We start from the raw sequence: 27,865 nt of genomic DNA, 5'->3' as shown, positions 1-27,865 counted from the left end.
TTAATATTTTTGCCTAGAATGAAGAAGGTGGGAATTTGATCCAATGCTGAGACAAAAATATTTTAAAATTGCACTGGTGATGTAGATCTCTATTCCCATCTTTCGTTTGTTTTGGGTTTTGTGAGACAAGATCTTACTAGCTTGCTCAGACTAGCCTGGAACTTGTAATCCCTCTACCTCAACCTTTACGTGCAAGGATGAAAGTCATATGCCACATCAACCTCCATATTTCCCTTTTTCTTTAAGTATCAATGTTATTCTCTTGAAACAGCAATCTCAGAGCTACAGGAAGTTCACAACTTACCCTGAAAAACTTGTAAATATGGGAAAGAACCAAGTTGATGCCAATTTGAATAAATCTTCCATTTTGAATAGGGGTCAAGAAAAGTTTAAGTTCTAAGACCTCTCTGGATGAGCGACATCCTGGTTGGCAAGTTGAGACATGAATGCTGGGCAAGTCGCCCTGTCATCGTTGAGCAAACCAGCCAATGAGAACAGGATAAGTGTACCATGAAGGCAGGTTCCTGGGTGGAAAATGTAACTGAAACTTGGCACAGATGTTTGTGGCTTTTGTGATTTGTGTGCTTAAAAGCTTGAGTGCTTGAAAGCATTCTGGCTTGGATCACAGTGACCCCATAACAGTGAGACAAGGGGGGGTGCTCCTTGCACAGAGTCAGTTTAAAAAGCTGAGGAGGAATATGATTAGCCCACTTTGGGCCATATGCTTACCCCCAAACCAATTACCACAGACATACAAATAATGTATTAGGACTAGCTCACCTCGCAGCAGGTACTCAGAGGAGAAGACTGGTTAGCTATTGACTAATCCCTTTTTACATGGATCTGGACTAATGACATATACAAAGTCTAAGTTCAGAGGATGGATTCTATATTTTACATAATATACAAGTTAATATTGCAAGGAGATTTATAACATTAAAATGCCATTTGAATACATTTATACCTTAAAAGACTTTATCTGCTCCATTACTGTGGTACACATAGTAATCGTAGGATTCTCTTTTGGTTCTTCTTCAGGTTTCTCTTCCATCAGAGATCGTTTTCTTGCTGCCTTTCTTCTTTCTTGTAATTCTTTCTTTTGCTTAGTGTGGAAGAACTTCAGTGTCCTAAAAACTTCTCTGGAAAACTCATCTATGTCAGCTTCCATACTTTCTCCATTAAGGTCCAGAAACCCTCCATCCATCCACCTGAAGTTAAAGGAAAAGTCATTTTAAAACTCACATTTTTTAACTAGACAGAAGTATTAAGAAAATTTTGTGTATATTCCTCATTTTTTTTCTGTAAGAGAGACAACTAAGGCACACAGGTAGAGCTGATGGAAAAAGAATAGATTGAACAGCATCATTTCAACAACAGTGCCTGTGCTAAAACATGCATCCAATTACAAATAGGCAATAATACTATCCAAGTAAATGCAAACTTGACCCCACACATCTAATTTTGTGTTAGTAAGCCAGCTACATAAAATGCAGACTAAGAACACTGTTTATACCATTTGCTTAATTTTTTTTATTATGTTACCCAAAATTACCGTTTTTCTGTTCGCTGCCACTTCAGAACAAAATTAAAAAACTTCTGGTAGGGCTCAATGGTGACTTTTAATTTTTCCAGTTCAGGATACTTTGTCAATTCCCATTTGAAAAGTTCCTCTTCTTTATTAATAAACTGAACAGCTTCTTCTGATTCCTGAATCCGTTTCTGTAGCTGTCTTACATCTGCCACATACTAAAAGCAAACAAATGTCCATTTTAGAAATATCCAGATGATATTATAACAAGACTGCATAATACTACATCAGGTATGTTCTTTTATTTATACAGTGACCTTAAATATTAACTTTACAACATCACTACAACGAGGAGTAATATATCGTTACACTATGTGATAATAAATGAAGTCAAACAGTATCAGGCTTAAGAATCAAGTAAACCTTTGTTTGATATGGTAAATTCATGCTTGCTTATTTTGAAACCAGTGTTAATCTGCCCTGTATTAACCTATAGCTGACCACAGTCACAGCCCTATATGTATCTGACCTGATGCATGCGGTCCAGTTCTGCAAACTCCGTGAACTCCTCCATGCGACGTGATTCTTTTTCTATTTCCAAAATCAGTTTTTCTCTCTTGGCTACTAGTTCATTTTCTTTTGCATGTTTAGCATTCTCAATGAGCTTTTTAAAAAGATAATTTAATGATATTAGTTAATGCAGTATAAAGAAAAGAATTTACAAAGAAAAACATGAATGTTTTATAGTAATTTAGAGAAAATGGGAACAGAATCATTTTCTTTATTGACTGATGTAAAAATGCAAAATGTAAATCACAGAGACAAATTTTCCAAGAGCTTTCACAACACAAAATTATTAATTATATAGTTTGACTTTTTAATGTATTTGGTATAATATTAAAAGCTAACATTTTTGAGTATACACATACCATACATCAAGAGCTGTTAAGTATCCTTTCTATGTTATTATTTTCTCTTCAAAGAAAAAGAGATATATGGAAGTCGAGAGGGACATCAAAGTTACAAGATCATAAAAGAAAAAAAATCTTGTCTATCCCATGCTTCTCATTATTATTCTCTTATGTCTCCCAATTCAGGATAAAGCAACTGGTTACTTCTTGGGGTTTTAAATTATATTCAGTCTGATATAAAATCCTAAAGCTGCAACTTCCAATCTCTGTGAATTTGAACAAGTGAATCAACTTCTCTGAGTTTCATTTTAATCATCTATAAAATGAGGCAAATAGGAGTGGCTGGCATCTTATGCGTATTTAATAATTTAATAAACAGGAGCCACTTAGGTCAGCGCTGACTATGACTTGCTGTAATTTTTTTGACCTCTTGCTTTCATCCTACATTTACTCAAGCTGCTGAGTTAAGCCTAGAAGCATGTTCTAAGCTGGCAAGGCCATAACAGGTAACAGACAGACACATCGAGGCACATTAAGTTCCTAAAGTCAGTGGCAAATTGGTATGAAAATGAAACATCCACACTGTACTTAAAATGCCAGAAATGTGGACAGTGAGACGGCTCAGCCAATAAAGGTGACTGCCACTAAACCTGATAGCCTGAGTTCAATACCCAGGCCCCATAAGTAGAAGTAGAGGCAACTCCTGAAAAATTATCCTCTTTTCTCCACATGCATGCCATAGCACATACACACACACACACACACACACACACACACACACACACACACATGCACATATGCGAGCACACACATACAGAGAGAGAGAGAGAGAGAGAGAGAGAGAGAGAGAGAATGAAAGGAAGGAGGAGGGGAAATGATACTAAAAATGACAGAACATGAATTATACACTTAAAAATATACTTACTTCATCATTCTCATCAAAGACAGGGGTAATTTTAGTAGGCCACAAGAGGACAGTTGCATTTAAATTTAAGTCTTCTTGAGACATTAGAAGAGCATCTAAAAAGTAACTCATTTGGCGTTTAGATTCCTACAAAAGAAACTCTAGATATATATATCATATAAGAAGAATAGAGCCAACAATCTCTAATGTTCTTTCAAATTTAACATTTTATGTACTGTCCAACTCACATAGATATTTCAACAGTTTAATTCCTATGTTTATTTGGCTTTAAGCCATATACCTATACCTTAATGTAAGTTTTAAAGCACTTTAAATGTACTGGTGGCACAGGCTTGTAGGATTTGCTGAAGGAGGCAGAGGCAGGAGGACTACCAGGTTGAGGCCAGCCTGGGCTAGACATTCTTAGCAGGGCATGGTAGAGAATGCCTTTAATTCCAGCACTCAGGAAGTAGAGGCAGAGGCAGGTAGATCTCAATAAATTCAAAGCCAGTCTAGTCTACAGTTGACTTCCAGGACAGCCAGGGATACACACACACACACACACAAAAACTCTGTCTCAAAAACAAAACACAAAACAACAAACCCCAAAACAAAAAACAAACAAAGCTGGCTTAGTGTGCAATACACTTGCTGCACAAGACCTGAGTTTCACTCCCCAGCATTAAACAGTAAACAGGTGTAGTGGCGTGTGCCTGTGATGCCAGCATGGTGAAGATGGAGACAGGATGGTCTGAGGGACTTATTAACCGGAAAGACTTGCTGAACAAACAAACAAGCAGGAGAGGGAGAAAGGAAGACAACTGATGTTGAATTCTGGCCTCCACACACAAAGCCCATGTGCATCTCCCCCACAAACACATTTACATTTACAAAGTTATTTCTTACTTATTGTTGACTTAATATAAAGGTAACTCTTTGACTCTTTGTATATGATTTTATTTTTTTTAAAGATTTATTTATTTATTATATGTAAGTACACTGTAGCTGTCTTCAGACACTCCAGAAGAGGGCGCCAGATCTCGTTACGGATGGTTGTGAGCCACCATGTGGTTGCTGGGATTAGAACTCTGGACTTTCGGAAGAGCAGTTGGGTGCTCTTACCCACTGAGCCATCTCACCAGCCCTGTATATGATTTTAAATGGTAATCAAATGTTTGGCAACCTTTGAAACTTTTTATTTTAAAATATCTTAAATAATCTTTGTTCTTATGATTTGGTTTTTTGTTTTGTTTTGTTTTGTTTGGGGTTTTGGTTGTTTGTTTGTTTGTTTGTTTTTGTTTTGGGGTATTTTTCGAGACAGGGTTTCTCTGTGTATCCCTGGCTGTCCTGGAACTCACTCTGTAGACCAGGCTGGCCTCGAACTCAGAAATCCACCTGCCTCTGCTTCCTAAGTGCTGGGATTACAGGCATGTGCCACCACTGCCTGGCGATTTATTTTTTAATCTTTGATGATAAATACTTTTATCATAGTTTTTCTTATTCTACGTCTCTAGTAATATTATCATCTTTTTGTCTATTTAGCATAACAACAGTAGCCCAGAAAGCACTGTGGTGTGACGGGCAAAGGAAAAACCCTTCATACCGTAGATGTATCTAATTGGAGAGGCAGAATACTTTACTCCCTATGGCTCTCATTGATTATATGTTTTACTTCAGTGCTGTAACACTAAAAATAAACTTGGGGATGGCAAGATGATCTAGTAGGAAAAGCACGCCAACCTAGGTTAGAGTCCTGGGAACCACACAAAGGGTGACCGACTCCCTCAGGCTGTTCTCTGACCTCCATACACAGGTCCTACCATGTGCACACTCCCACAGGTTCACTAACTCATTCATTTAAATGTAATTTTTAAAAAGTTAGATCTGGTGGTACTCTAGGATGTTCAGAAAGGAAGATGGGAAGTTCAAGGCATGCCTAGGCCATACTGTACAATTAGCAATACTCTCAGCCTCCTCCTCCTTCCCCTCCTCCTCCTCCTCCTCCCTCTCCTCTCTCCTCCACGCACACCTGAGAGAAATGCATGGATGTTTTCTCCAGGATTAATGCTCAGAAATGTTTTCTGCTGCATACTCATTAATAACAACAAATAATAACCAAACGTCCAGAATATTACATGTTAGAAATGCTTTTGTGGTGCAGATATAGCTACATGTCTGTGTCCATGTGTTGTGGACGCCAGAGGTCAACCTCTGGTATCACTACTTAGGATCTGCCTATATTATTTATTAATTGACTTTGGTTTTATGAGACAAAACAAAGGTCTCTCTGTAGCTCTGAAGAGACTGAGGTAGCAGAATAAACTCCATTTTGCTTTTAAGACTCCATTCTAAGTTAACTTGCCCTTAGAGAGGCATGGCCCCCACCCTTGAGGTCTGAGAAAAAGCATGAAATGGCCCTGGCAGTTGCAAAATAGACACAACTTCTGCAGCTGGCTGATACCAACAGAGTGGGCTAAGAAAACATAAGTCGTTCCCAAGTCCAGGTGCTCCCTTTTGATGTGTGCTCCCTCCCTGCGATTTAACCAGGTGCTGAAAACCAGTTAGCTTAAAGGCCAATGCTCCTTTACCCTCTCATGTAACACCGAGGCTTGGAATCCCCTGCTTGCAGGTTTTATTTTCCTTTGTAAACTCCTTTCCCCTAGACCTGGGGGCTGCCCTCCTATCCTGTTGCATCATCAGAAAGGTTTGGGGCCCAGGCTCTCGAGCTTGAATAAAGACTCTCATGTGCCTGCATCAGAATTGTGGTTCCTGGTGGCCTCTTTGGGGTTTTTGCAATCTGGACACAATAGCTCTGGAAATCCTGGGAAACTGCTATGTAAACAAGGCTGGCATCGAATTCACATAGATGCTGCTGCCTTACCTGCAGAGTGTCCAGCTGCCCACCTTATTGTTTTCAGAGAGTGTCTCCCTGACCTGAGGCTCCATGATGAAAATAGGTTAGCTTTCCAGCAGGCTCAGGATCCTCCTGTTTCCGCCTCCCCTGACCTAGAATTCTACGAATGCACACCAGGCCTAGCTTTTTATGTGGATGCTGGGGATCAAGCCCCAGTCCTTGTGCTTGTGCAGCAAATTTAGAAAATAAATTAATGAATAATACCAGAAAAGGGCTATGGTGCAAGGAAAGTTAGATGAAAAAGGTGACATTAACTGATATTAACACTAGTAATGCGCAAAAAGCATACAAACAAGATGACTCTTCTTCAATAAATATCAAAGCCAGGGAAACTATATGTATTAGAAATACACACTTCGTTGGCAAAGCTATAAAGGAGAGTAAGAAAGTTGTAATCAAAATGAGGACAGTGCTCACATGTTGACAGGATGGGCCGCGATGATGGGTGCCTGTAGTGTTGCTTCTATTTTTACCCTGGGTAGGAATTACTTATTTTTAAAACATCCTAAAGTGGGGAGGATACCCAGGGGGGTTCCCACCATCTCAGAAGAGAAGGGGAAGGGGAGGGGGTAAGGACTGTGGGAGGGAGTGACCGGGAGGGGGCAGTGAGCGGGATGTAAAGTGAATACGTAAAAATAAATACAAACAGGATGAAAGTTAAATATGTTTAGATGGGTATAGAATCTTGTTCAGGGTTTAAGATTACTATTAGATGTCAAGAGTCAAAAAAAATGTTTTCTTAATTTTGTTTAAGAATATGTACATAATTGGTGAAAATAAAGAACATCAAACACACCATTTCAGAGAGAATCACATAGAAGTCTACAGGGAAGGAGACAGAAGAACACAAGAGGCTTCTGGGTTGTCCTGCTTTTTGACCTGAGCGTGTCAATACTCATAACTCATGGTATTTTCTAAGTTTTTGTGTTTTGTTTTTGGTTTGTTTGTTTGTTTGTTTGTTTTACCTGGATCCTTAGAGCCAAGTCAAGAATTCCTACGGTTCGAGCTCTTTCTACGAAAGCGATTAGCTCCATCATTTCTTCTGTGGTCTCAGGAACTCGTAGCGCATGGTCTCTAATTGCTTCAAATTCACTGCAAATACTGACAGAACATTCTGACTTACTATATTTATGGTAATTAATTTATAGCATATTTAATAAATATGTCCTATGGTTATAAAATAGGAAATCTCTATGCTAAAAACAACTGGCTGGTCCATTAATAGATAATATAATATTTAAGCTTAGCTTGTCTGAGGTCACCATAGATCATATCAATAGAAATCAAGCTAATATTTTCAAATGAAAATCTGGCATGTTTTTTTTTTCTGGTGATCTCTTAAACTCTCTTCAAGATTGAAATAAGTAACGTAGCAGACCTTAAATCTAACAGCCCTGATATAATCCTGCTTCAGCTGCTACAAGAGTGCTGTTTAGTTTTGTCAGTTTGACACAAACTAAAGTCTAATGAAAGGAGGAGACTTCAACAAAGGACTTGTTTCCATCCGACTGGCCTTTTTTCTCTTGGTGCCAAGACTAAACCCAGGGCCTGAAGATTCTGGGCATGTGAACTTCTCAGTGGGAGAATCCTGCCCACTGTAGGTGGTGCCACCCCTGAGCCAATAGTCCTGAGCAAGACAAGAGGAACAAGCCAACCACGTTGGCAGCCTTTTTCTGTGTTGCAAGGTTCCTGCCTTGAGTTTGTGTCCTGACTTCCCTCAATGATGGAATATGATCTGGGTGTATAAGCCAAATAAACCCTTTTCTCCCCAAAGTTGTTCTTGGCCATGGTGTTTTTCACAGCAATGGAAGCTTACTAGTTTTGTGAATTTAGGCCAACCTTCAAGTTCCAGTTTCTGTATTTATGAAACACAGCTATTAATCCATCCTGCTGGAATATGTGATACAAGAATAAATGTATGTGTGAATGAATGAATGAAGCATAGTTCATGGCCCTGTGAAATTGAACAATGTAAAAAAAAAAAAAGATCAAATCCTTGTTTAAATGTTCCAAACTCTGATAACTTAGAATATCCTATGTAGAAAAGCATGAATCTAGGTACCCTGTCTCATTATTTAACAATAGCTATATTTTTCAGATTTGGCTTCCTATGCTTTAAAATGTTTGTATTGTTATGCCGCCACTAGAAATATCAGAAAAAAATCCTCCTATGCTAGGAAACATACATGTATATTTTTAATCTTTTGTTTTTAAACAAGAGTAATTTTGATGAAATGTTTCTTTGGCCCCATTATTCTGAGTAGAGCAATTAATTTTACTTACGATTCATTTTCTTTTCTATGTTTTGAAGCTATGTCATTTAATAAAATGTTGGCAAAGGCTCTTGCTTTATTTGTCAAGCCTATCTTCAAGTCTTCACAGTCCAAACGAACCATAGGATAATGAGCCCACTGGGGCAAAAGCATTATTTCTGAAGCAAGATTGAAAAATTTTTCTATAAACTTTAAAGAAGAGTATTAAAAAAAAGTTAGCATTTTATAGTTAGTGACTTTATAGAACTATATTATAATGAAATTTTTAATCACCATACATTATTCTTGCTAAATAACTCCTATTCCTTTTGATTTACAAACCTTTTTTCTCTTGGTGGCAAGATTAAACCCAAGGCCTGAAGATTCTAGGCATGTGAACTTCTCAGCCAGTGCCCAAACATTCTCATTCTTTTTATGGTGAAATTCAATCTACTAGCAAATATCAGTGTGCGATAGCCTAAAATCTGCAATGTTTCCTCAATTAAAAAAATATATGTCCGAGTCACTTCATTTCTGTTTGGAAACAAACCTACACTATACAACAATGTTTATAGCTGCATATATTTGTTTTTGCCATTATTGAATACCACTCTGAAGGTTCTCATTCAATCTTTAGGAAAAGAAATATAAGAAACCTTTTGTTTTGTGCTAAAGTAGGCCAGAGGGACAGAAATATTATGTTCTACAGTTACCAAAGATCCAAGATCTTGGAATTTATATCTTGTTAATATTTAAACACTGAGATGATTTTCGAAAATGAAACAAAATAATATAAAACATAGACAACACATGTTACATTTTGTGCAAGTGAAACAGGCTTGCAAACTCTGAGCAATCCGACTTAAAGTCACAGCACCCTAATGATTCCCTCACCTTTTCTCCTTGTTATCCCTACTCTACCCACAGCCAAACAGCTGCTCCTTTTATCCATCGTGATAGATTTCCTTTAATTTTCATCTCAAAGTTATCTATTTTTTTACAGCTTTTATTTAATGAATTGAGTTTAACCTTTCCATCATCTAATTGATCAGAGGGCATTAGCTAATTTAATGATTATCTTGAACACCTGCTTTGTTGTTAGCTTGAAAAATAATAGCCAAAAAGTAAATAGTGCTGATGTTAACAGAGAACAGTGAGCACTGAGAAATTTAACAAGGAAAGGGGAAACCACAAAGCAAGCCATCACTTTCCATGTAAAGTTGTCATGAGACAAAATTATACAACACTAGGTTTACATAATACAAAAATGCTGGGGGGGGGGCAGGGATGAAAATCCCTATATGATACAGAATCTCCTTGTACTCTACTATAAATATGCCCATAAACATATTCAAGAAAACAGAGGAAATAGAAGGAAGAATGAAACTCATCAAAAAACCCTGCAGAACTCAGAATCTGAAATGAGAATGTCACTTTACTGTCAGAGAGAGGCACAAAGAACACAACAAAACCAGAAAACCAGTTAACCATACAGCTATCATAAGACCTCATCTATCAGTAATTAATCAGTGTGTTAGGTTCTACAATCTAAAGACAAAGTGACTGACAGGCTAGAGAGATGTCTCAATGGTTAAACTGCTTGTTCTCCACATGAGGACCTGAGTATGGTCCCTAGCACTCCTGCAAGGCTGGGTATGTATAATGGTGTGCCCATGGTTCCTCCCTCTCTTCTCATAGCAATAGTGTAAATCATATGAACAGATCACACAGCAAAGCCCAACCAACGTTGAAAACTTGGAATCATATAGAATATGCAATGAAACTAGAAATCCACACATGGAAATTAAACAACTTACTTTTAAATAATAAGTGGATCAATAAATAAATAAATAAATAAGGAAACTCAATTTTTTTTTCTTCTACATCAGTGAGATTGCTCAGTGGGTAAAGGCACTTGCCACAAAGCTTGAGTTTGATCACTAGAAACCACGTGGTAGAGATAGAACTGGCTTCCAAGCTTGCAATCCCACCAACAATGTCACCTGAATTTTTGATCTTAGCCATTCTGACTGGTGTGAGGTGGAATCCCAGGGTTGTTTTGATTTGCATTTCCCTGATGATTAAGGATGTTGAACATTTTTTCAGGTGCTTCTCTGCCATTCAGTATTCCTCAGGTGAGAATTCTTTGTTCAGTTCTGAGCCCCATTTTTAATGGGGTTATTTGATTTTCTGGAGTCCACCTTCTTGAGTTCTTTATATATATTGAATATTAGTCCCCTATCTGATTTAGGATAGGTAAAGATCCTTTCCCAATCTGTTGGTGATCTTTTTGTCTTATTGACGGTGTCTTTTTCAGAAGATGTTCCAATCGGTAAGAAGGACACATGCTCCACTATGTTCATAGCAGCCTTATTTATAATAGCCAGAAGCTGGAAAGAACCCAGATGCCCCTCAACAGAGGAATGGATACAGAAAATGTGGTACATTTACACAATGGAGTACTACTCAGCTATTAAAAGGAATGAATTTATGAAATTCCTAGGCAAATGGATGGACCTGGAGGGCATCATCCTGAGTGAGGTACCACAATCACAAAGGAACTCACACAATATGTACTCGCTGATAAATGGATATTAGCCCAAAAACAGGATACCCAAGATATAAGATACAATTTGTTAAACGCATGAAACTCAAGAAGAACGAAGACCAAAGTGTGGACACTGTGCCCCTTCTTAGAATTGGGAACAAAACACCCATGGAAAGAGTTACAGAGATAAAGTTTGGAGCTGTGACGAAAGTATGGACCATCTAAAGACTGCCATATCCAGGGATCCATCCCATAATCAGCTTCCAAACGCTGACACCATTGCATACACTAGCAATATTTTGCTGAAAGGACCCAGATATAGCTGTCTCTTGTGAGACAATGCCGGGGCCTAGCAAACACAGAAGTGGATGCTCACAGTCAGCTATTGGATGGATCACAGGGCCCCTAATGAAGGAGCTAGAGAAAGTACCCAAGGAGCTAAAGGGATCTGCAACCCTATAGGTGGAACAACATTATGAACTAACCAGTACCCCAGAGCTCTTGACTCTAGCTGCATATGTATCAAAAGATGGCCTAGTCGGCCATCACTGGAAAGAGAGGCCCATTGGACTTGCAAACTTTATATGCCCCAGTACAGGGGAACGCCAGAGCCAAAAAGTGGGAATGGGTGGGTAGGGGAGTGGGGGGGGGAGTGTATTGGGGACTTTTTGGATAGTATTGTAAATGTAAATGAGGAAAATACCTAATAAAAAAATTAATTCTAAAAAAAAAAAAAACTTAAAAAAAAAAGAACTGGCTTCCACAGAAATATTACTGTAATGTGTAAACACACAATGTAAAAAGAATATTCCTCATTCCTGGGCATATACCCAAAAGATGGTCCAACATGTAATAAGGACACATGCTCCACTATATTCATAGCAGCCTTATTTATAATAGCCAGAAGCTGGAAAGAACCCAGATGTCCCTCAACAGAGGAATGGATACAGAAAATGTAGTACATTTATACAATGGAGTGCTACTCAGCTATTAAAAACAATGAATTCATGAAATTCTTAAGCAGATGGATGGAACTAGAAAATGTCATCCTGTGTGAGGTAACCCAGTCACAAAAGAACACACATGGTATGCACTCACTGATAAGTGGATATTATCCCAGAAGTTAGGAATACCCAAGATACAATTTACAGAGCACGTGATGTTCAAGAAGAAGGAGGACCAAAGTGTGGATCCTTCGGTCCTTCTTAGAAGGGGGATCAAAGTACTCATGGAAGGAGATACAAAGACAAAGTGTGGAGCAGAAACTGAAGGAAAGGCCATCCAGAGACTGCCCCACCTGGGAATCCATCCCATATACAGCTACCAAACCCAGACATTATTGTGGATGCCAACAAGCGTTTGCTGACGGTAGCCTGTTACAGCTGTCTCCTGAGAGACTCTGCCAGTGCCTGACAAATATGGATACTTGCAGCTAGCCATTGGACTGAGCACAAGGTCCCTGATGAAGGAGCTAGAGAAAGGACCCAAGGAGCTGAAGGGGTTTGCAACCCCATAGGAGGAACAACAATATGAACCAACCAGTACCCCCAGAGCTCCCATGGACTAAACCACTAACCAAAGAAAACACATGGAGGGACTCATGGCTCTAACTGCATATGTAGCAGAGGTTGGCCTTGTGGGACATCAATGAGAGGAGAGGCCCTTGGTCCTGTGAAGGCTCTATGCCCCAGTGTAGGAGAATGCCAGGACCGGGAAGCAGAAGTGGGTGGATTAATGAGCAAGGAGAGGGGAAGGGATGGGGGGGGGGGGGGGTTCGGAAGGGAAATGATGAAAGGGAATAACATTTGATATGCAAATAAAGAAAATATCTAATAAAGCATTTTACCAAAGGGGGAAAAAGAAATATTCCTTCCTTCTTTCTTCCCTCTTCCTTTGTTTTTTGTTTGTTGTTGCTGCTGCTGTTGTTTAATACTGGGCTTGTCACACAGCAGTCTAACCTTAAGTCACATTTTTACTTTCTATTTTGAGGTAGGGTCTCTCTTAGTTGCGCTGGTTGAGTTTGAACCATATCTGTAGCCCAGGCAGTTCTTGAACTTACTACCTACCTGCCTGCAGCCTACTATTCTCCAGGTACGGACAAGTGGTCCAGTCGATGCACATTAGTAAGCATGGCACAGAACATTAGAATGAAGAGCAAGAACCTGTGCTCATCTCAGGGTCTGCATGAGCAGATGACCAGGCTGGGCAAAGTGTGGCATGCCTATCTACCCTCTGCTGTCAGCAAGAAAGAAATACTAGGTGGACTTTTAAACTCATTTTCTCTTACATTTGCATTGCTGCGCTTCCTTGAATGACTTTCTCACACCTTACCCCATGTTACTTCCCTGCCCCCTTTTCCATTTATTACTTTTGTTTGGGGTGAGAAGGGGAAAAAGAAAAATACAGGCAAGAGAAAGACCTAAGGACAGGTAACTCTTTTAAAAACTCCCAAATAAAAATAAACCAATGAATGACTAAAGAACTCAATTCAAATGACGAGAAAATCATCAGTGTAGATTAGAAATTCAGGTAAGAGATAAATATTCCCCAAAACTTTGGAAACTTTGGAAATTAAGAACTCACCAAAATAATTTGGTAGAAAGAATGTCCCCATGCCATGGACTATATCAAATAGACATATGGTTTCTGTAGTTTCTCTTGCTTTTTATTCCTAATTATATTATATTTTGATTTTTTTTTTTTTTTTTTTTTTGGTTTTTTGAGACAGGGTTTCTCTGTGTAGCCCTGGCTGTCCTGGAACTCACTCTGTAGACCAGGCTGGCTTTGAACTCAGAAATCTGCCTGCCTCTGCCTTCCAAGTGCCAGGATTAAAGGTGTGCACCACCACTGCTGGCATATTTTGATTTGTTAACATGTAAGAAATTATTTCAGTCTTTTAAAAAAATTCCTTTAGCTTTTGAGATTATAATTGCATCATTTCTCCCTTTTCTTTCATCCCTCCAAGTTCTCCCACAAACCCTCCCTTATTCTATTTCAAATTGATGGCCTCCTTTATTTTTTACTAATTATTGCTTGTTTCTTTTCTATTCTCTTCTATCTCCATACAAATATCTGCTTCAGATCAGAGCTCAGTTGGGCATGGTACTGTGTTCCTATGATCTTGCATTTGAGAAGTAGGAGAAAAAAGGATCAGGCATATAATACAGGCCAACCTGGACTATGTACTTAGTTTCAGATTAGCCTGAAGTTTAATTTTACTGACTACTCTGACCTCTACATGTCATGGTACATGCGTCATGTCATGGTACATGCGTACATACTCTCTCTATAAACAAACAAACAAACAAACAAACAAAGAAACAATACAATACCATTTTATTAACTCAATACATGACTGAATTAATAATTAAAATAGTTACGAGGTAAATCAACTTAACTAAACTGATGCTTTGGATAAGAAATTCTATTCACATTATCTGAAGCACTTATACCTAGAGCAGGAATATCCTAATTAAAAAAATTTCCAAAAGTATTCATTAAAAATAAACAGAATTATCCTTCTGAGAGCTATCCTATCCAAGTTAGCATGCCTATTCACACTGTGATTGCTCAAGTCTTGTTTCTGCAGCTTTTCTAGGAGAGACAGTCTCACAGCATGGTATATGGCATTGTAGCTCTTCATGATAATGACTGAGAGAGGGAGAACTAGAACTGTGACCCCCAATTGTCTATCCAAGATAAAGTGCTCAGTCCTGGAACCATATACATACAAACAACAAAAAAGAAATCCAGGGGTGGGGTGGGGAGGGGGCTGGAAGGAGGAAAGGGAGAGGGAGAATGATGTAATTATATTTTAATTAAAATGCATTTAAAAAAGCAGTTGTCTGTAATGGTCTCAGTTGGTCGAAGTGCAGAGAACAATTGTGAGATGCCCAGCCTCATTTGTAACTCAATCCCTGCATCTGAGGCTCAGAGAATATTGTGAAAAGAGGTGGGAAAGATTGTAAAGCCAGAGGACCAGAAAATGTGCTGTGAGATTACATCTCCTAGAAGTGACAGGGAAGGTATACCCAGGATATTGCAACAACAAGGCCTTCAAAAGAACAACACCAATAGATATGCTTACGTGGAAAGGGAAAATCTCAAGGAATGGTGGGGGCACCACAGACAAAAAAAATTACAGGTGCCTGAGGACTTCTGAGAGAGAGAGTGATTAATTTTCCAAGATGACAACCCCCCTAATAGGTTATCCAATCCCAAGTGGTCAGTCCTAAAAGTATATATGAGCAAACAACATTAAATGGAGTCAGCATGCTGTATTTATTTATATTTAGGGATGTGTGTGTGTGTGTGTGTGTGTATATATATATATATATATATATATATATATATATATATATATATGTGTGTGTGTGTATTACATATATGACTAAGTATATAAATATACACACATATATAACAACAACAAAGAAAAAGCAGCCATGAATTTGGGAGGGAATGAGAGGTATGTGGTGGGGGCTGGAGAAAGGAAAGGGAAGGAGGCAAATGATGTAATTATAATTAAAACTATGAGCAAATATGAGAGCGTGGAATCAGCACTTACCTCTGTGTACTCATCAAAAGTGTGGTTTTCTGCCTGGAACCTCTGTATCATCTCTGTTGCAGTCCCGTCAAGGAGCCAGTTGTATTTTGTAACTGAAAATTAATATTCCAATTAAAATTTGAATAACATTTTAATATAGTAAAATGTGTTTTGTATTATCATCGAGTAGCCTACTCAAGTATGAACATATGTGGATTACTACATTTAAAGAAATAAGAGTAATAAGATTTAATAGTCATTGCTTTGCATGCTAACCTAAAAAAAAGTTAATAAAAAAATTTCAAAGTAAAGATTGAAGAGGCAAACCAAGTTAAAGACATTTTGAAGCTAAGAAGACAAGATTATTCAGTACATTGCAAAGAGAGACTAGAACTGTCTGCTTAGACACAGCTTAAATGTTAGATGTAGTACGATACTTGAAGCTTTGAAAATAATTTGGAGGAATAATTATGTCAGATAGAACCTGTCAAAGGCTTTACATTATGATAGCAGATACATAGATGCAGTAAAATTAAACTTCAGGCTTTTCAAAACTGTTTTCAGAAACTAACTTGAGTCACCTTGCTTTAGGTAATTTATTAGTCAAACTGCTCTTCTTTTCGCAACTGTTGACTTCATCACCCTACTCCCGCAACCCAGATGACAAAACCCAAGTTCCTTAGGTCTGATCCATGACTAATGAATGCATGCTACTGCTTATCTCTGGCTCTTTCAAAACAGCAGCAGGAAACCTGACCAAATTCTAGCTGAAACGAAGAAGGATAAAATTATAGCTCACACGTACCGTATGTTTTGTGGTGTGCTTTTGCACCTTCTAAGTTATGCTGTATGGCTGTCCTCAGTGTGCAGAGGGCCCACTGTAGCACATGTTCTGGAATTTCTGTATCAAGATTGACAGGCGATGACGTTCCTGACAGCCAAGAAGGTACTGTTTGGACAGTCTAACAGAAATAAAACCAAAAATGAATGTCATAAATATCTAACTGAACTGATCAATAAAATTTTCTTTAAATTTCTGTGGTCCAAGAAAAGTCCGCTGAATCAAAAGTAATAATTTAATAGTAAATAATTTGTAATACAATATAGAAACTTAAATTGGAGCTATGCTTGATACACGTCTGAACCCCAGCAGATTGTCTATAGAGGCTAAAACAGGGGCATGCAGAGCTCCAGGCTAGTCTAGGCTACAAAGTGATTCCATGTTTCAAAATGTAAAAATTCACAAACAAAGCAACCACCACAAAAAAAAAAAAAAAAAAAAAACAGGGCTGGTGAGATGGCTCAGTGGGTAAGAGCACCCGACTGCTCTTCCGTAGGTCCAGAGTTCAAGTCCCAGCAACCACATGGTGGCTCACAACCATCCGTAACAAGATCTGGCGCCCTCTTCTGGAGTGTCTGAAGACAGCTACAGTGTACTTACATATAATAAATAAATAAATCTTTAAAAAAACAAAAAACAAAAAACAAAAAACCTGAAGCACCTTAAGTTTATTTAGCTTTCTATCATTTTATAAGTATTTATTAACTAAAAAGCATTAGAAAGAAGAAATATGACTCATACTGCTTTGTTTTTGAGACAGTTTTCCTATGTACCCCTGGTTGTCCAACTCTCTTTGTAGACCAAGCTGGCCTCAAACTCATAGATCTGCCTGCCTCTGTTTCCCAAGTGCTGAGATTAATAGCATATGCCATCATGCCTTAGATTTTTTTTTAAGGTGCTCACAACTTAGTACCAAGAAGAACACACAAAAGCATTAGTTCAGAACAATAGGAAAAGGTCAAAAGAAAAACATTTCTAATTAACATGTTTTCAAAGGAGAAAACATTTTATAACTTAAAATAACTGGGAGGGGAATAAAAAGCCATAATATTTTATGTTTATACAGAGTACGGTGACATTCAATTAAAATACTGGAATACAGCAGTCTAAGGACACAGAGATTAAGAAGTAATACCTGCAGAGTTTCAGAGATCCGCTCTATCAAACCCAAGACAACATCCTCCAAATCTTGAAAGGTGGGATAAAATTCCATTTTATCATCATCAAATGTCAATTCCATCTTAAATATTGGAAGCCTATTTAGATATCTTGGATCAAAGAGTGTTACGAATTCTTCTACAGTTCTCCATAAGAGATCCTTTAGCTACATGATATCAAAAATTACCATTATTTCAGAAAGTTTAAATTTAATCTTTATCTAAAATGAATTATTGGTATAATTACATGAACTCTATAAACTTGGTTACTCCCTGGAGTCATAACCATCTTAATAAATATCTAAATAAATAATAAATAGAAAGTCAGGCAGTGATGGCACATGCCTTTAATCCCAGCACTCTGGAAGCAGAAGCAGATGGAATGGTGTGTGTGAACCCACCTGGTCTACAGAATGAGTATCAGGATAGCTAGAGCTATGCAGAGAAACCCTGTCTTGAAAAATCCAAACCAAATCAAAAGAAACATAAAAATAAATAAACAATAAATAGAACAATATTTGCAAACCAAATTTATGTAATAGAATATTAGCACTCTAAAAAATATCTGTGCAGAATTTCCACATTTATTAGTAAGCTTGTCCCTGGCACATAAAACATTTCAGAAGACTAAACAATATGGAGAAGACTGGGGATTAGAAAGGCTTACATATGGGGGCAAGAGTGGAAAATGGCCTCATACTAAAGAAAGCTCCTACAGTCAGGAGGGGCAACTGTCAATCACAATTTTGGGAAATTGTTTTTTTTTGTTTTTTTTTTTGGTTTTTCGAGACAGGGTTTTTCTGTATTAACCTTTGAGAAACTTGAATTCTACATGATGAAAATGTTTATACTGCAGAAATCAGTAAACAGAAGAACTCAGGATATTTTTTCTTCTGGACATCCAGGTTTCTAGCACACCACCCTTCTACATGCAAGGGCAGAACCATGGTAACTTAGAAATGTGCATAATGTTTCTAAGTATGAAAAGTGCATTCTTACTTAGAATCAACCTTTGGATAGTTAGCCCAGAAGACATGCGTGAATCTGAACAATCTTCCAATGTGCTTCATCTTTTCTTACCAGATAACCATAGTCCTCGGGAGAATAAAGGCAGGAGGGAAGAAACCTACGAATACTTGTTACTGTGTTGGATACAGCTACCAATTACATATTAGCAAGGTAGAACATGTGAACTTTTAGAGATCTTCACTGAAAAGGAATGTTTTCATTCAAAACTAATTTTTTTAGAATTGTATGTCTAAAGTAGTAGATATTTAAGGGGTCCACAAAGCAATTGTACAAGATTAATGTTCTCTTTATGTTTATCTACTAAAAATGATCAAAAACATTTGAAATAACCACTTCATGAGAATTCAATAAGAATAACAAGAATAACCATCTTATAATTAAGTCAAAAATGTATTTACTAGGCTGGCCTTTTTGTTAACATACTGCAGTAAAACTAGAGACCAGCTGCTCTTCCAGTGGACACAGGTTTAATTCCCAGCACCCACACAGCAGCTCACAGCTGCCTGTAACTCCAGGATCCAACACCTGTACACATGCAGGCAAAACACAAATACACATTAAGTAAACAAACAAACAATCTATGTGTGTGTTTGATATGTATATGAAGACAGGCAGTTCTTGACGTGGTACATGTATGTGCCATGGTACTCGTGTGAAGGTCAGAGGTCAACTTTTTGGGAGTCAGCTCTTGTCCTTCACCTTGCTGAGGCAGGGCCTCTCTTGTTTCTGTGGTGGCACTGGCTATGGTGAGCTTCTGAGCAGCTCTCTTAGCTCCTTCATCATCTTACTGCAGGATTGCAGATGCACGCTGCTGCATGCATTCAGCTTTTTACACGGATTCTAGGAATAGACCCTGGGTGGCTGTGTGCCCAGCTGTTTGGCCTACTGAGCCATTTCCCTTCCTTAGCTTACTTTTTAAAAACTGCTTAGCACTGTGCTTAAATAAATTTTATTTAAAGGATTGACTTTTAAGTATTCAGGATACATATAGAGCACGTACATACCTGATTTGACATAAGTATGGAAACACAGTTATAAAAGGAATCCAGTTTTTCTGGCTTGATGCCTTCTAGTGCCTCCTTCTTAGTAAACAGATTTATAACCTTTGGATACCATGTGTTCATTATCTTCTCTTCTGATTTTCTAGCTTGAATTGATAGATCATTTCTCAGTGCTTCACAGTCAATTGGGCCTCTAGCTCTATTGATGATAAAAGAAAATAACCCAGACAAATGACAGATTGGTCTTGATATACAGCTGTTGAATCAGATAACATATAATTTTAAAGTTCTGAAATATAAAGAAAGGCTTAGAGATGTCTAAGTCAGTTTTAAAATGATGTAATAAAATATGCCAAAGAGTCATTCAACCTTTAACTTTTAACTAATACATATAAAATTTTACCTAATTCCTGTTAAGTCCAGCAGAATTATTTTAGCAAATGCTGTATAACCAAGCTCCAGTAACATTTTCATAGTTGGATGAACAACGTGCAAATTAGCTAATATTTGACTTCTTGCTTGCACAAAGTTAGAATGCCAAGGATTGGAATAATCTAGACCTCTGAAAAAGCAAAGCAGCACATTAAACAGGGTTGAAATGGCTGGCGTACCACAGTTCTGAGAAGTTACTGTTACAGTGAAGGACTGGGGACTTGGGGGAAGGAATTATGGTCAGGAATGAAAGCCTTTTGAGTGTGAGCACTCGGTTTTGAAACTGCACATTAGCTTCAGAGGAGAGAGAGAATTTGTGTCTGAAACAGACTTGTGGCTTGCATGTTCTGTTAACTTTTCCTTTGCTCTAGATCAGCTACCCAAAATACAGAAGTCAGAACAGTTTTATGTTTATGGAAAATCTGTCTGGCACATATCAAAGATTACTCAAGGGTAAGTTAGATTTTGCTTCTTGGTTTATTATTATTATTAGATCAAGTTTCATCTAAGTCACTGCATAGCTGAGGTTGGCTTTGAACTCCTGATTCTCCTACTTCGATATTCTGAGTCCTAGGATTACAGGTGTAAGATACCTTCCAGCATACATTAGATTACATTGAAGTATTTTTCATGTAGGTTTTCCTCCTAATGTAGGTAGAACTAGATGATTGATGTAGAGAATATCTTTGGAAATTTTTAAAGAAAATATCTTTAAGCTTCCTGATTGTAGACTTGAATGTAAGGTCAGTTCATTTTAAAATTGAATCCCAATGTTATAGATGTCATACCATTTTTAAAAATAGTTTACTCACTCAGGAGATTCAGGCAAAGGGCCCCCTTCATCTTCCAGCCACTTAACTGGAGGCTTCACAAGAACACTCTGTACTAAAATACACATGTGTGTTAATAATTCCTGAAAAACCCTTGTAAGATCTATTCTCTAGCTTGATATTGTAAGGTAAAGTTTGCTGTACATCGAAATAAGTATAAGGGAAAACTCCCTTTCTTGCACACAATCAAGCTTGTAGCACTGTTTTGACCTTCCTTTGAAGGTGAGTTTCCATACAGGAAGACTCCTTAGGTCTCAGCCCTTTGCATTCTATATGTTCAAAGATCACTGACATGACCATTTAAGAAATTCATTCTAAGATAGCTACCAGGGACTGTGGAAAATGGGAGCTGAGGAAATGGTAAAAGGTTAGGGAATTTCAGCTAGCAAGGAGGACTATGCTGAAGAGAGCTATTGTACAATACTGTGAAGACAGTTATTAATAACATTGTTTACAAATATGTATATGTAATCGTACTTTTAAGCATTATCAGCACAAGCATGAAGTACTTCATGTTAACTGGTTTACCTTCACGTGTTTAATTTAGGGGCTGGCGAGATGGCTCAGCGGGTAAGAGCTCTTCCGAAAGTGAGTTCAAATCCCAGCTTACAACCACCCAACCACCCATAGTGAGATCTGACGCCCTCTTCTGGTGAGTCTGAATACAGCTACAGTGTACTTATGTATAATAATAAATCTTTGGGCCAGAGCAAGCAAGGACTGAATGAGCAGAGTTGACTGGAGCGAGCAGGGTTGACAGGAGGAAACAGAGGTCAATTCAATTCCCAGCAACCACATGAAGGCTCACAACCACCTGTACAGCTACAGTGTACTCAAATACATAAAATAAAAAAAATAAATCTTTTAAAAAATGTTTAATTTAGTTTAATTAATTTAATGCATACATTATTTTGAAGCATATTGTATGGCTGTGAGTTGATACTCTGTCTCACAAGCAATGACAACAGTATTCCAATAAAAATTGCAAAGACTAAAGTACATTAATGTCTTCTAACATTATAAAAATAGGATAGCTGGGCTGGAGAGATGGCTCAGTGGTTAAGAGAACTGTCTGCTCTTTCCAGAGGCCCTGAGTTCAATTCCCAGCAACCACATGGTGGCTCACAACCATCTGTAACGGATCTTTTGCCCTCTTATGGTGTACTTCTGTACATACAATAAATAAATCTTTAAAAAAATAGGATAGCTAAAACCATATAGACAAAATGAGAAATCAAATAGCAATAAATATTAGCTGATAAATACAAAAAGTACCCTTAAATTACAGTCTTTAGATTGTAGTGTCAAAAATAAAACTATAGATAAAAATTGTACTGAAGGGCTGGTGAGATGGCTCAGTGGGTAAGAGCACCCGACTGCTCTTCCAAAGGTCCAGAGTTCAAATCCCAGCAACCACATGGTGGCTAACAACCATCCGTAACGAGATCTGGCGCCCTCTTCTGGAGTGTCTGAAGACAGCTACAGTGTACTTACATATAATAAATAAATAAATCTTTAAAAAAAAAATTGTACTGAAGAAACACATGTACTTAAAATACATAATGTTCAATATTCAACTTCTACTATTTTGGCTTATTTTGGTTTCTGTTTGTTTATTTGTTTGCTTTGCTTTTTGTATTTTCTAAACAGGGTTTCTCTGTGTAGCTTTGGCTGTTCTGGAACTCACTGGGTAGACCAGGCTGGCCTTGAACTCAGATATCTGCCCGCTTCTGCTTTCCAAATTCTGGGATTAAAGGTGTGTGCCTCTACTGCCAGGGATGTTGTTTGGGTTATTGTTTTTGTTTGTTTGTTTGTTTTTAGACAAGATCTCCTGTGGCCCGGGCTGGTCTCAAACTCACTGTCCAACTGAGGGTGACCTTGAACTCTTTATTCCCAAACTTCAGCTCTCAAGTGCTGGTATTACAGATGTGTGCACAGAGCTGGTATTACAGATGTGCACATGGGGCAGTGGTAGAGGAAGCTTAGTGTATGCCAAATGTTACTTACCCAAATATCTCTTCATGCTTTTCTCATAGTCCATTGACACCTCGTCTATGAGACTTCCAAGCAGTTCTTCACTTTTTTCCCCTTCCTTTAGGTGCTCGGGTATCAGCATTAACATGTTGTCCAGCCATTGTGGCTGGATGGGTACTATGGGACTATTCTCTACACACTGCTTCATGAAAATGTAGTTTAACTTGGGAACATCAAAAGAACAAGCCAAACGGTCAGCATGATTTAGCACTTCAGTCTAGCGCCTAAATTCTGTTCTCTAAAACAACATTCTTTCAGAATAAAAAAAATTTCTAAAAATCTCTCTCTCACACATATACATAAGTAAATAATAAATGTAATTTTTTTTAAACTAGATAAAATAAACCCAAAATCTTGACTACTAAAAAGAGGTCCTTCCATAATACTCTTAGCTCATAAGGAGGTTATATTTTCAGGCCTCTAGCCCCTCCCCCCAAAATCTTAATGGACTTAGAAAGTTTATAGCGCATCTGCAAACATGCTCCACAATTTCCTCTTATCAGCAGCTCCAAACGTGTCTGCATCCTTTACTATTAAATAAGTTGTCCGTGTTGTCTGTCGCATGTCTACCAGTCAGCTCACAGTCCACACTGTCACTCATGCAGGGTCTCTAAGACAAAGCTCAAGCACTACCCGGCACATAGCTAGTACATAGTAACTTTCAGTAAGTACTTGTTAAGTGAAAATAAACATTATATCACTATTAGGATAATTACTACACTACTTCTATGAGAGAGATGTATTTCTTTTATAACCGCTATCTTGAATGTTTTCAATAGTTTAGAATAAGAACTAAAGTATTTATACAGATAATCCTCAAATAAGGGATGGTAACATAAATACAACTCTTGAAAACCTCATTTGTTGCCCACAACATCCTTGCTTCTTTGGATAAAGAAATATAAATCTGTTTAGACTTCTTTCCTAGGAAGAGACTTGGTAGGTGGTCTTAGAATAATATTTTGTAGTAATTATTTTGAACATTTTCAAGACAAAAGAAATCCAACTCACTCCTCTTTTCTTTATTTCACTGGTCATCTGTCAAAAACAAACAAACAAACAAAAAAACCAAGGATGAAGTTTAAAACATTTTCATCAAATAAAATATTAAATATACCCATTCTTTAAAAGTGAGTTCTAAAGCTGAACAATGGTGGTGACGCCTTTAATCCCAGCATTTGGAAGGCCGAGGCAAGAGGATCTCTGAGTTCAAGGCTAGCCTGGTCTACACAGAGAAAGCCTGCCTCTACAACCAACCAAACAAAACAAAACAAAGACTGCTGTTGCAATGGATATAAGCAATAGAGTTGTACAGGGTTAGAGAAAGAACTCACAGTCTCAGGGAAATCTGGCTCTGGCAATGGAGGTGTTCGTTTATTCAGGGTTTTGTCCAGACTTTTTTTAGCTCCAGAAATTCTGAAATTTACAATTAGAAAGTTATGTGACAGAAATGAACATTAACTACTAAATTTTTGTTTTTTTGTTTTTTTGTTTTTTTTCGAGACAGGGTTTCTCTGTGTAGCCCTGGCTGTCCTGGAACTCACTTTGTAGACCAGGCTGGCCTGGAACTCAGAAATCCGCCTGCCTCTGCCTCCCGAGTGCTGGGATTAAAGGCGTGCGCCACCACGCCCAGCTCTAAAATATTTTAAGTTGAACATTTCAGACATCTAAACTAATACTAAACAGAGAAATCTTCAAGAGACCTTTGCCTGACTACAATTTTATTTATTTATTTACTTTCAAACTTGAACTTCCTGTATAGTTGAGGCTGGTCTGCAATTCATGGCACTCCTACTGTCTCAGCTTCCCAGGGTGTTGAGATTACAGGTATGACTCATTATGACTGCCTCTGACTGAACTTTTTATGAGAAACAAATTCTAGTGGCTATTACCAATGTTATCTTAAATTTTAAATTATTCAAGAACACCATAAAGAAGTAATACTAAAAATGAAATCATTTTCAATTGTAACTTACTGATAGCTTACAAATGAACCCTGATAAAGACTAAGTCAGTCTTTGTTCAAATGCCAGCAAGTCAGAGAAAGCGTTCCTTATACCCTGTATTTAATATCTCCTGAAGATTTCACAAAGCTTTCTCTTAGCTGACATGACATCAAGACTGAGAAGACTAGGAAAACAAACTGGGGACACGTGAGCCACAGTCACATGGAATGAGCACCAGAAATACTTAAGCCATCACAATGCTGGTGGCATGACATAAGCTGAGGAAAATAAATATATCACATAAACTCCAGTCCTTTTTTTGTTTGTTTGTTTGTAAAGAAATATGTAGAAGGTCTACTTTCATTATTATTAACATAGTCCTATGGTTGGGAACTTTGAGGCAGTATATTTTATCAAGCAGCAAATCAAAGTGGTATAGATCTGAAAGACCCTGTCTTCAAAACAAAACAAAAAACAAAACAAAACAAAAACTGTCTGGTCATCCATGCATTTCTGCAGTAGCACCACTTTCCACTTGCACTTGCTGCTTATCAAAATATCTCTAATAATTTCCTGTCATGTTCCTGACTACAACATTTGGCCGACCTTCCTCCCTTCCTCCCTTCCTCCCTTCCTTCCTTCCTCCCTTCCTTCCTCACTCACTTCCTCCCCCTCCTCTCTATATCCCTGACTGATCTGGAACTTGGTACGTAGACCTGCTGGTCTTGAAGTCACAAAGATCCACTTGCCTCTGCCCCTCAAGTGCTAGGATTAAAGGTATGCACCACCATACCTGGCTTATTTGGAGTTTGTTTGTTTGTTTGTTTGTTTGTTTGTTTGTTTGTTTTTGAGACAGGGTTTCTCTGTATAGCCTTGGCTGTCCTGAAACTCACTTTGTAGACCAGGCTAGCCTCGAACTCAGAAATCTGCCTGCCTCTGCCTCCAGAGTGCTGGGATTAAAGGCGTGCGCCACCACGCCCGGCTGGAATATTTTAAAGGCATCCACTGCCCTAAAATACATCTTAAACTCTTTATCATGGCCTATAAAACCCTGAACAATCGGCTCCCTTCTCCTCTTCATCTTCTACAGTCTTCCCCAAGCCTATGGTACCTTTGTGATCCTGGCAGTTGTCAGTTCCTGTTTCCTGACTTTGGTGGTTGCTATCCATGTCCCTAAATTGACTTTCTCCTGCTTATTTAAGTGGAAGGTTTCTTCCCATTCTTTTGTTATCTATTTAAATATTGTGTCTACAAGCTGTTCCTGTCATGCTACTGGGATAATGTTCTATTATATTATCTTATTATTTATTTTTTTATTCATACAGGATACTACTATGCTAACCCAGGATAGCCTTAAACACACAATCCTCCTGCCCTGGCTTTCTTAGTACCGAGATTATAGGCGTGTGCCCCATACCATGCTTTCTCTATCTTGTTTCTTCAAAGGACTCATCACCTTCCCAGGCAGAGGAGGCACACGTCTTTAATTCCAGCGCTAGGGAGGCAGAGGCAGGCAAATCTCTGATTTCGAGGCTAGCCTAGTCTATACAGTGAGTTCCAGAACAGCTAGGGCTACACAAAGAAACCCTGCCTCAAAAAAATAAAAAGATTAAAAACTACTCATCATCTAAAGCAATGGTAGTCAACCTTCCTAATGCTGCAACCATTTAATACAGTTTTTCATCTAGTGGTGACCCCTAGCCACAAAATTATTTTTGTTGCTACTTCATAACTGCTATCATTATGAATTGAAATGTAAATATCTGTGTTTTCCAACAGTCTTAGGTAACCCCTAAGAAAAAGGGTCAGTCAATCCTCAAAGGGATCACAAGCCATAGTTTGAGAACCACTGATCGAAAGAGTTCTTATAACTTGGCTCACAATTGCCAGGGTAGGTATGATACACACACACACACACACACACACATTAAAAAGGTTTTAAAAGAATGAAGAGGGAAAAAGATCTCTAATAACATATATAAGTCAAAATATATATAAGTTTATATATAAGTTAAAACATTGTGATTAATTCTCAATTGCTTTTCTAATTAATTTGAATTTTAATTCTTATTTTACCCATGGACAATCTGTATAGTCTTCTAAATTTTTGGATCTAGAACACTGATCGTTAAGGCCAAGCAATCCTTAGTTACTAGCATGCTACTTACACTAACTGATTGATCTGCTGCTGCTGCTCCTTAGACCGTCTGTACTTTAGCAGCTCACTCTGTTTTGGTGTGTCGACCCCTATGTTTTTGGGGGGTTGAACAATGGGGGGCAACTTCAAGTTCAAAGCTTCCTTTTCTGCTGCGATGGCAGTTTTGTTAGGATCTGACATCTTGGTCTCCTAAGTATTAAAACACACTACACCCTGAAAAGAAAAAGTTCATACAGCCATTATTGTATGAAATCAAGCCTGAATATATTCAGTGTATCTTACATATCGGTACTGTAAACAAAATCCATAGCTGTCCAGATTCTCTTACCAAGTATGGTAGTAGTTAAAGAATGGCAGTTGAGAGGAATGGGCCGGAATTCTAAACAGGGCTCTGCCAGCTATGAAGAAATGAAGCCAGATACTTCCCCCTTGCAATCTGAAATTAAGGAATTGAATTAGACATGCTCTAAACAGCCTTTCACCTCTAAAATCCCGGGTTTGTTGTTTCCCCCTAGATGCAAAAGACAACAAAATCCCCCTCCCCCAAACTGATATTTAATATCATTAATATTTTTTTCAAAACATTATTGACTCAGTCTGCCTAATATCATAGAAAGTGATGTGCCACACCACCTCCAGTAGGATCTGTGTGACAAGTTCCACAGACTGAGGCGATTGACCTCAAAAGGGGGAGGCCTCCTGGAACGGGTTGTAGAACTCTTCGCTGGAGAAAAAAAATATTGCGCTGTAGTTCTCATGGTAATCTATCTGTTTTGTTTTCTCTTATTCGTTTTCTTATTTACATGTTCCTGGTAACCTAGGCCAAGATCTTAAGAG

The 27,865-nt window shown here is 38.1% G+C and overlaps 1 protein-coding gene across 1 annotated transcript in view; it reads right to left on the bottom strand.

The window, feature by feature from the left end:
* The window catches only part of Dnah12 (dynein axonemal heavy chain 12), a 200,387-nt gene extending 172,923 nt beyond the window's left edge, over positions 1-27,464 (bottom strand). The window contains exons 1-17 of the mRNA XM_085828463.1: positions 27,357-27,464; positions 27,039-27,241; positions 24,259-24,340; positions 23,936-23,962; positions 22,898-23,087; positions 20,873-20,945; positions 20,032-20,190; positions 19,632-19,827; positions 17,577-17,765; positions 16,406-16,562; positions 15,622-15,713; positions 8,541-8,719; positions 7,223-7,358; positions 3,365-3,490; positions 2,058-2,192; positions 1,553-1,746; positions 965-1,208 (exon numbers count right to left, since the gene is read on the bottom strand). Of these exons, the coding sequence (XP_085684589.1) occupies positions 965-1,208; positions 1,553-1,746; positions 2,058-2,192; positions 3,365-3,490; positions 7,223-7,358; positions 8,541-8,719; positions 15,622-15,713; positions 16,406-16,562; positions 17,577-17,765; positions 19,632-19,827; positions 20,032-20,190; positions 20,873-20,945; positions 22,898-23,087; positions 23,936-23,962; positions 24,259-24,340; positions 27,039-27,208 (2,349 nt within the window). The 5' untranslated portion in view covers positions 27,209-27,241; positions 27,357-27,464. The remainder of the gene's footprint in view (positions 1-964; positions 1,209-1,552; positions 1,747-2,057; positions 2,193-3,364; positions 3,491-7,222; positions 7,359-8,540; positions 8,720-15,621; positions 15,714-16,405; positions 16,563-17,576; positions 17,766-19,631; positions 19,828-20,031; positions 20,191-20,872; positions 20,946-22,897; positions 23,088-23,935; positions 23,963-24,258; positions 24,341-27,038; positions 27,242-27,356) is intronic.
* Positions 27,465-27,865: the final 401 nt, after the last annotated feature.

Source organism: Mus caroli, unplaced genomic scaffold (genome assembly GCF_978045245.1).
Source record: "Mus caroli unplaced genomic scaffold, Mus_caroli_1 scaffold_12, whole genome shotgun sequence".
In the NCBI taxonomy this organism is placed as follows: domain Eukaryota; kingdom Metazoa; phylum Chordata; class Mammalia; order Rodentia; family Muridae; genus Mus; species Mus caroli.
Note: the sequence above shows the minus strand (reverse complement) of the source record. Positions and strands in the feature narration are given on the sequence as shown.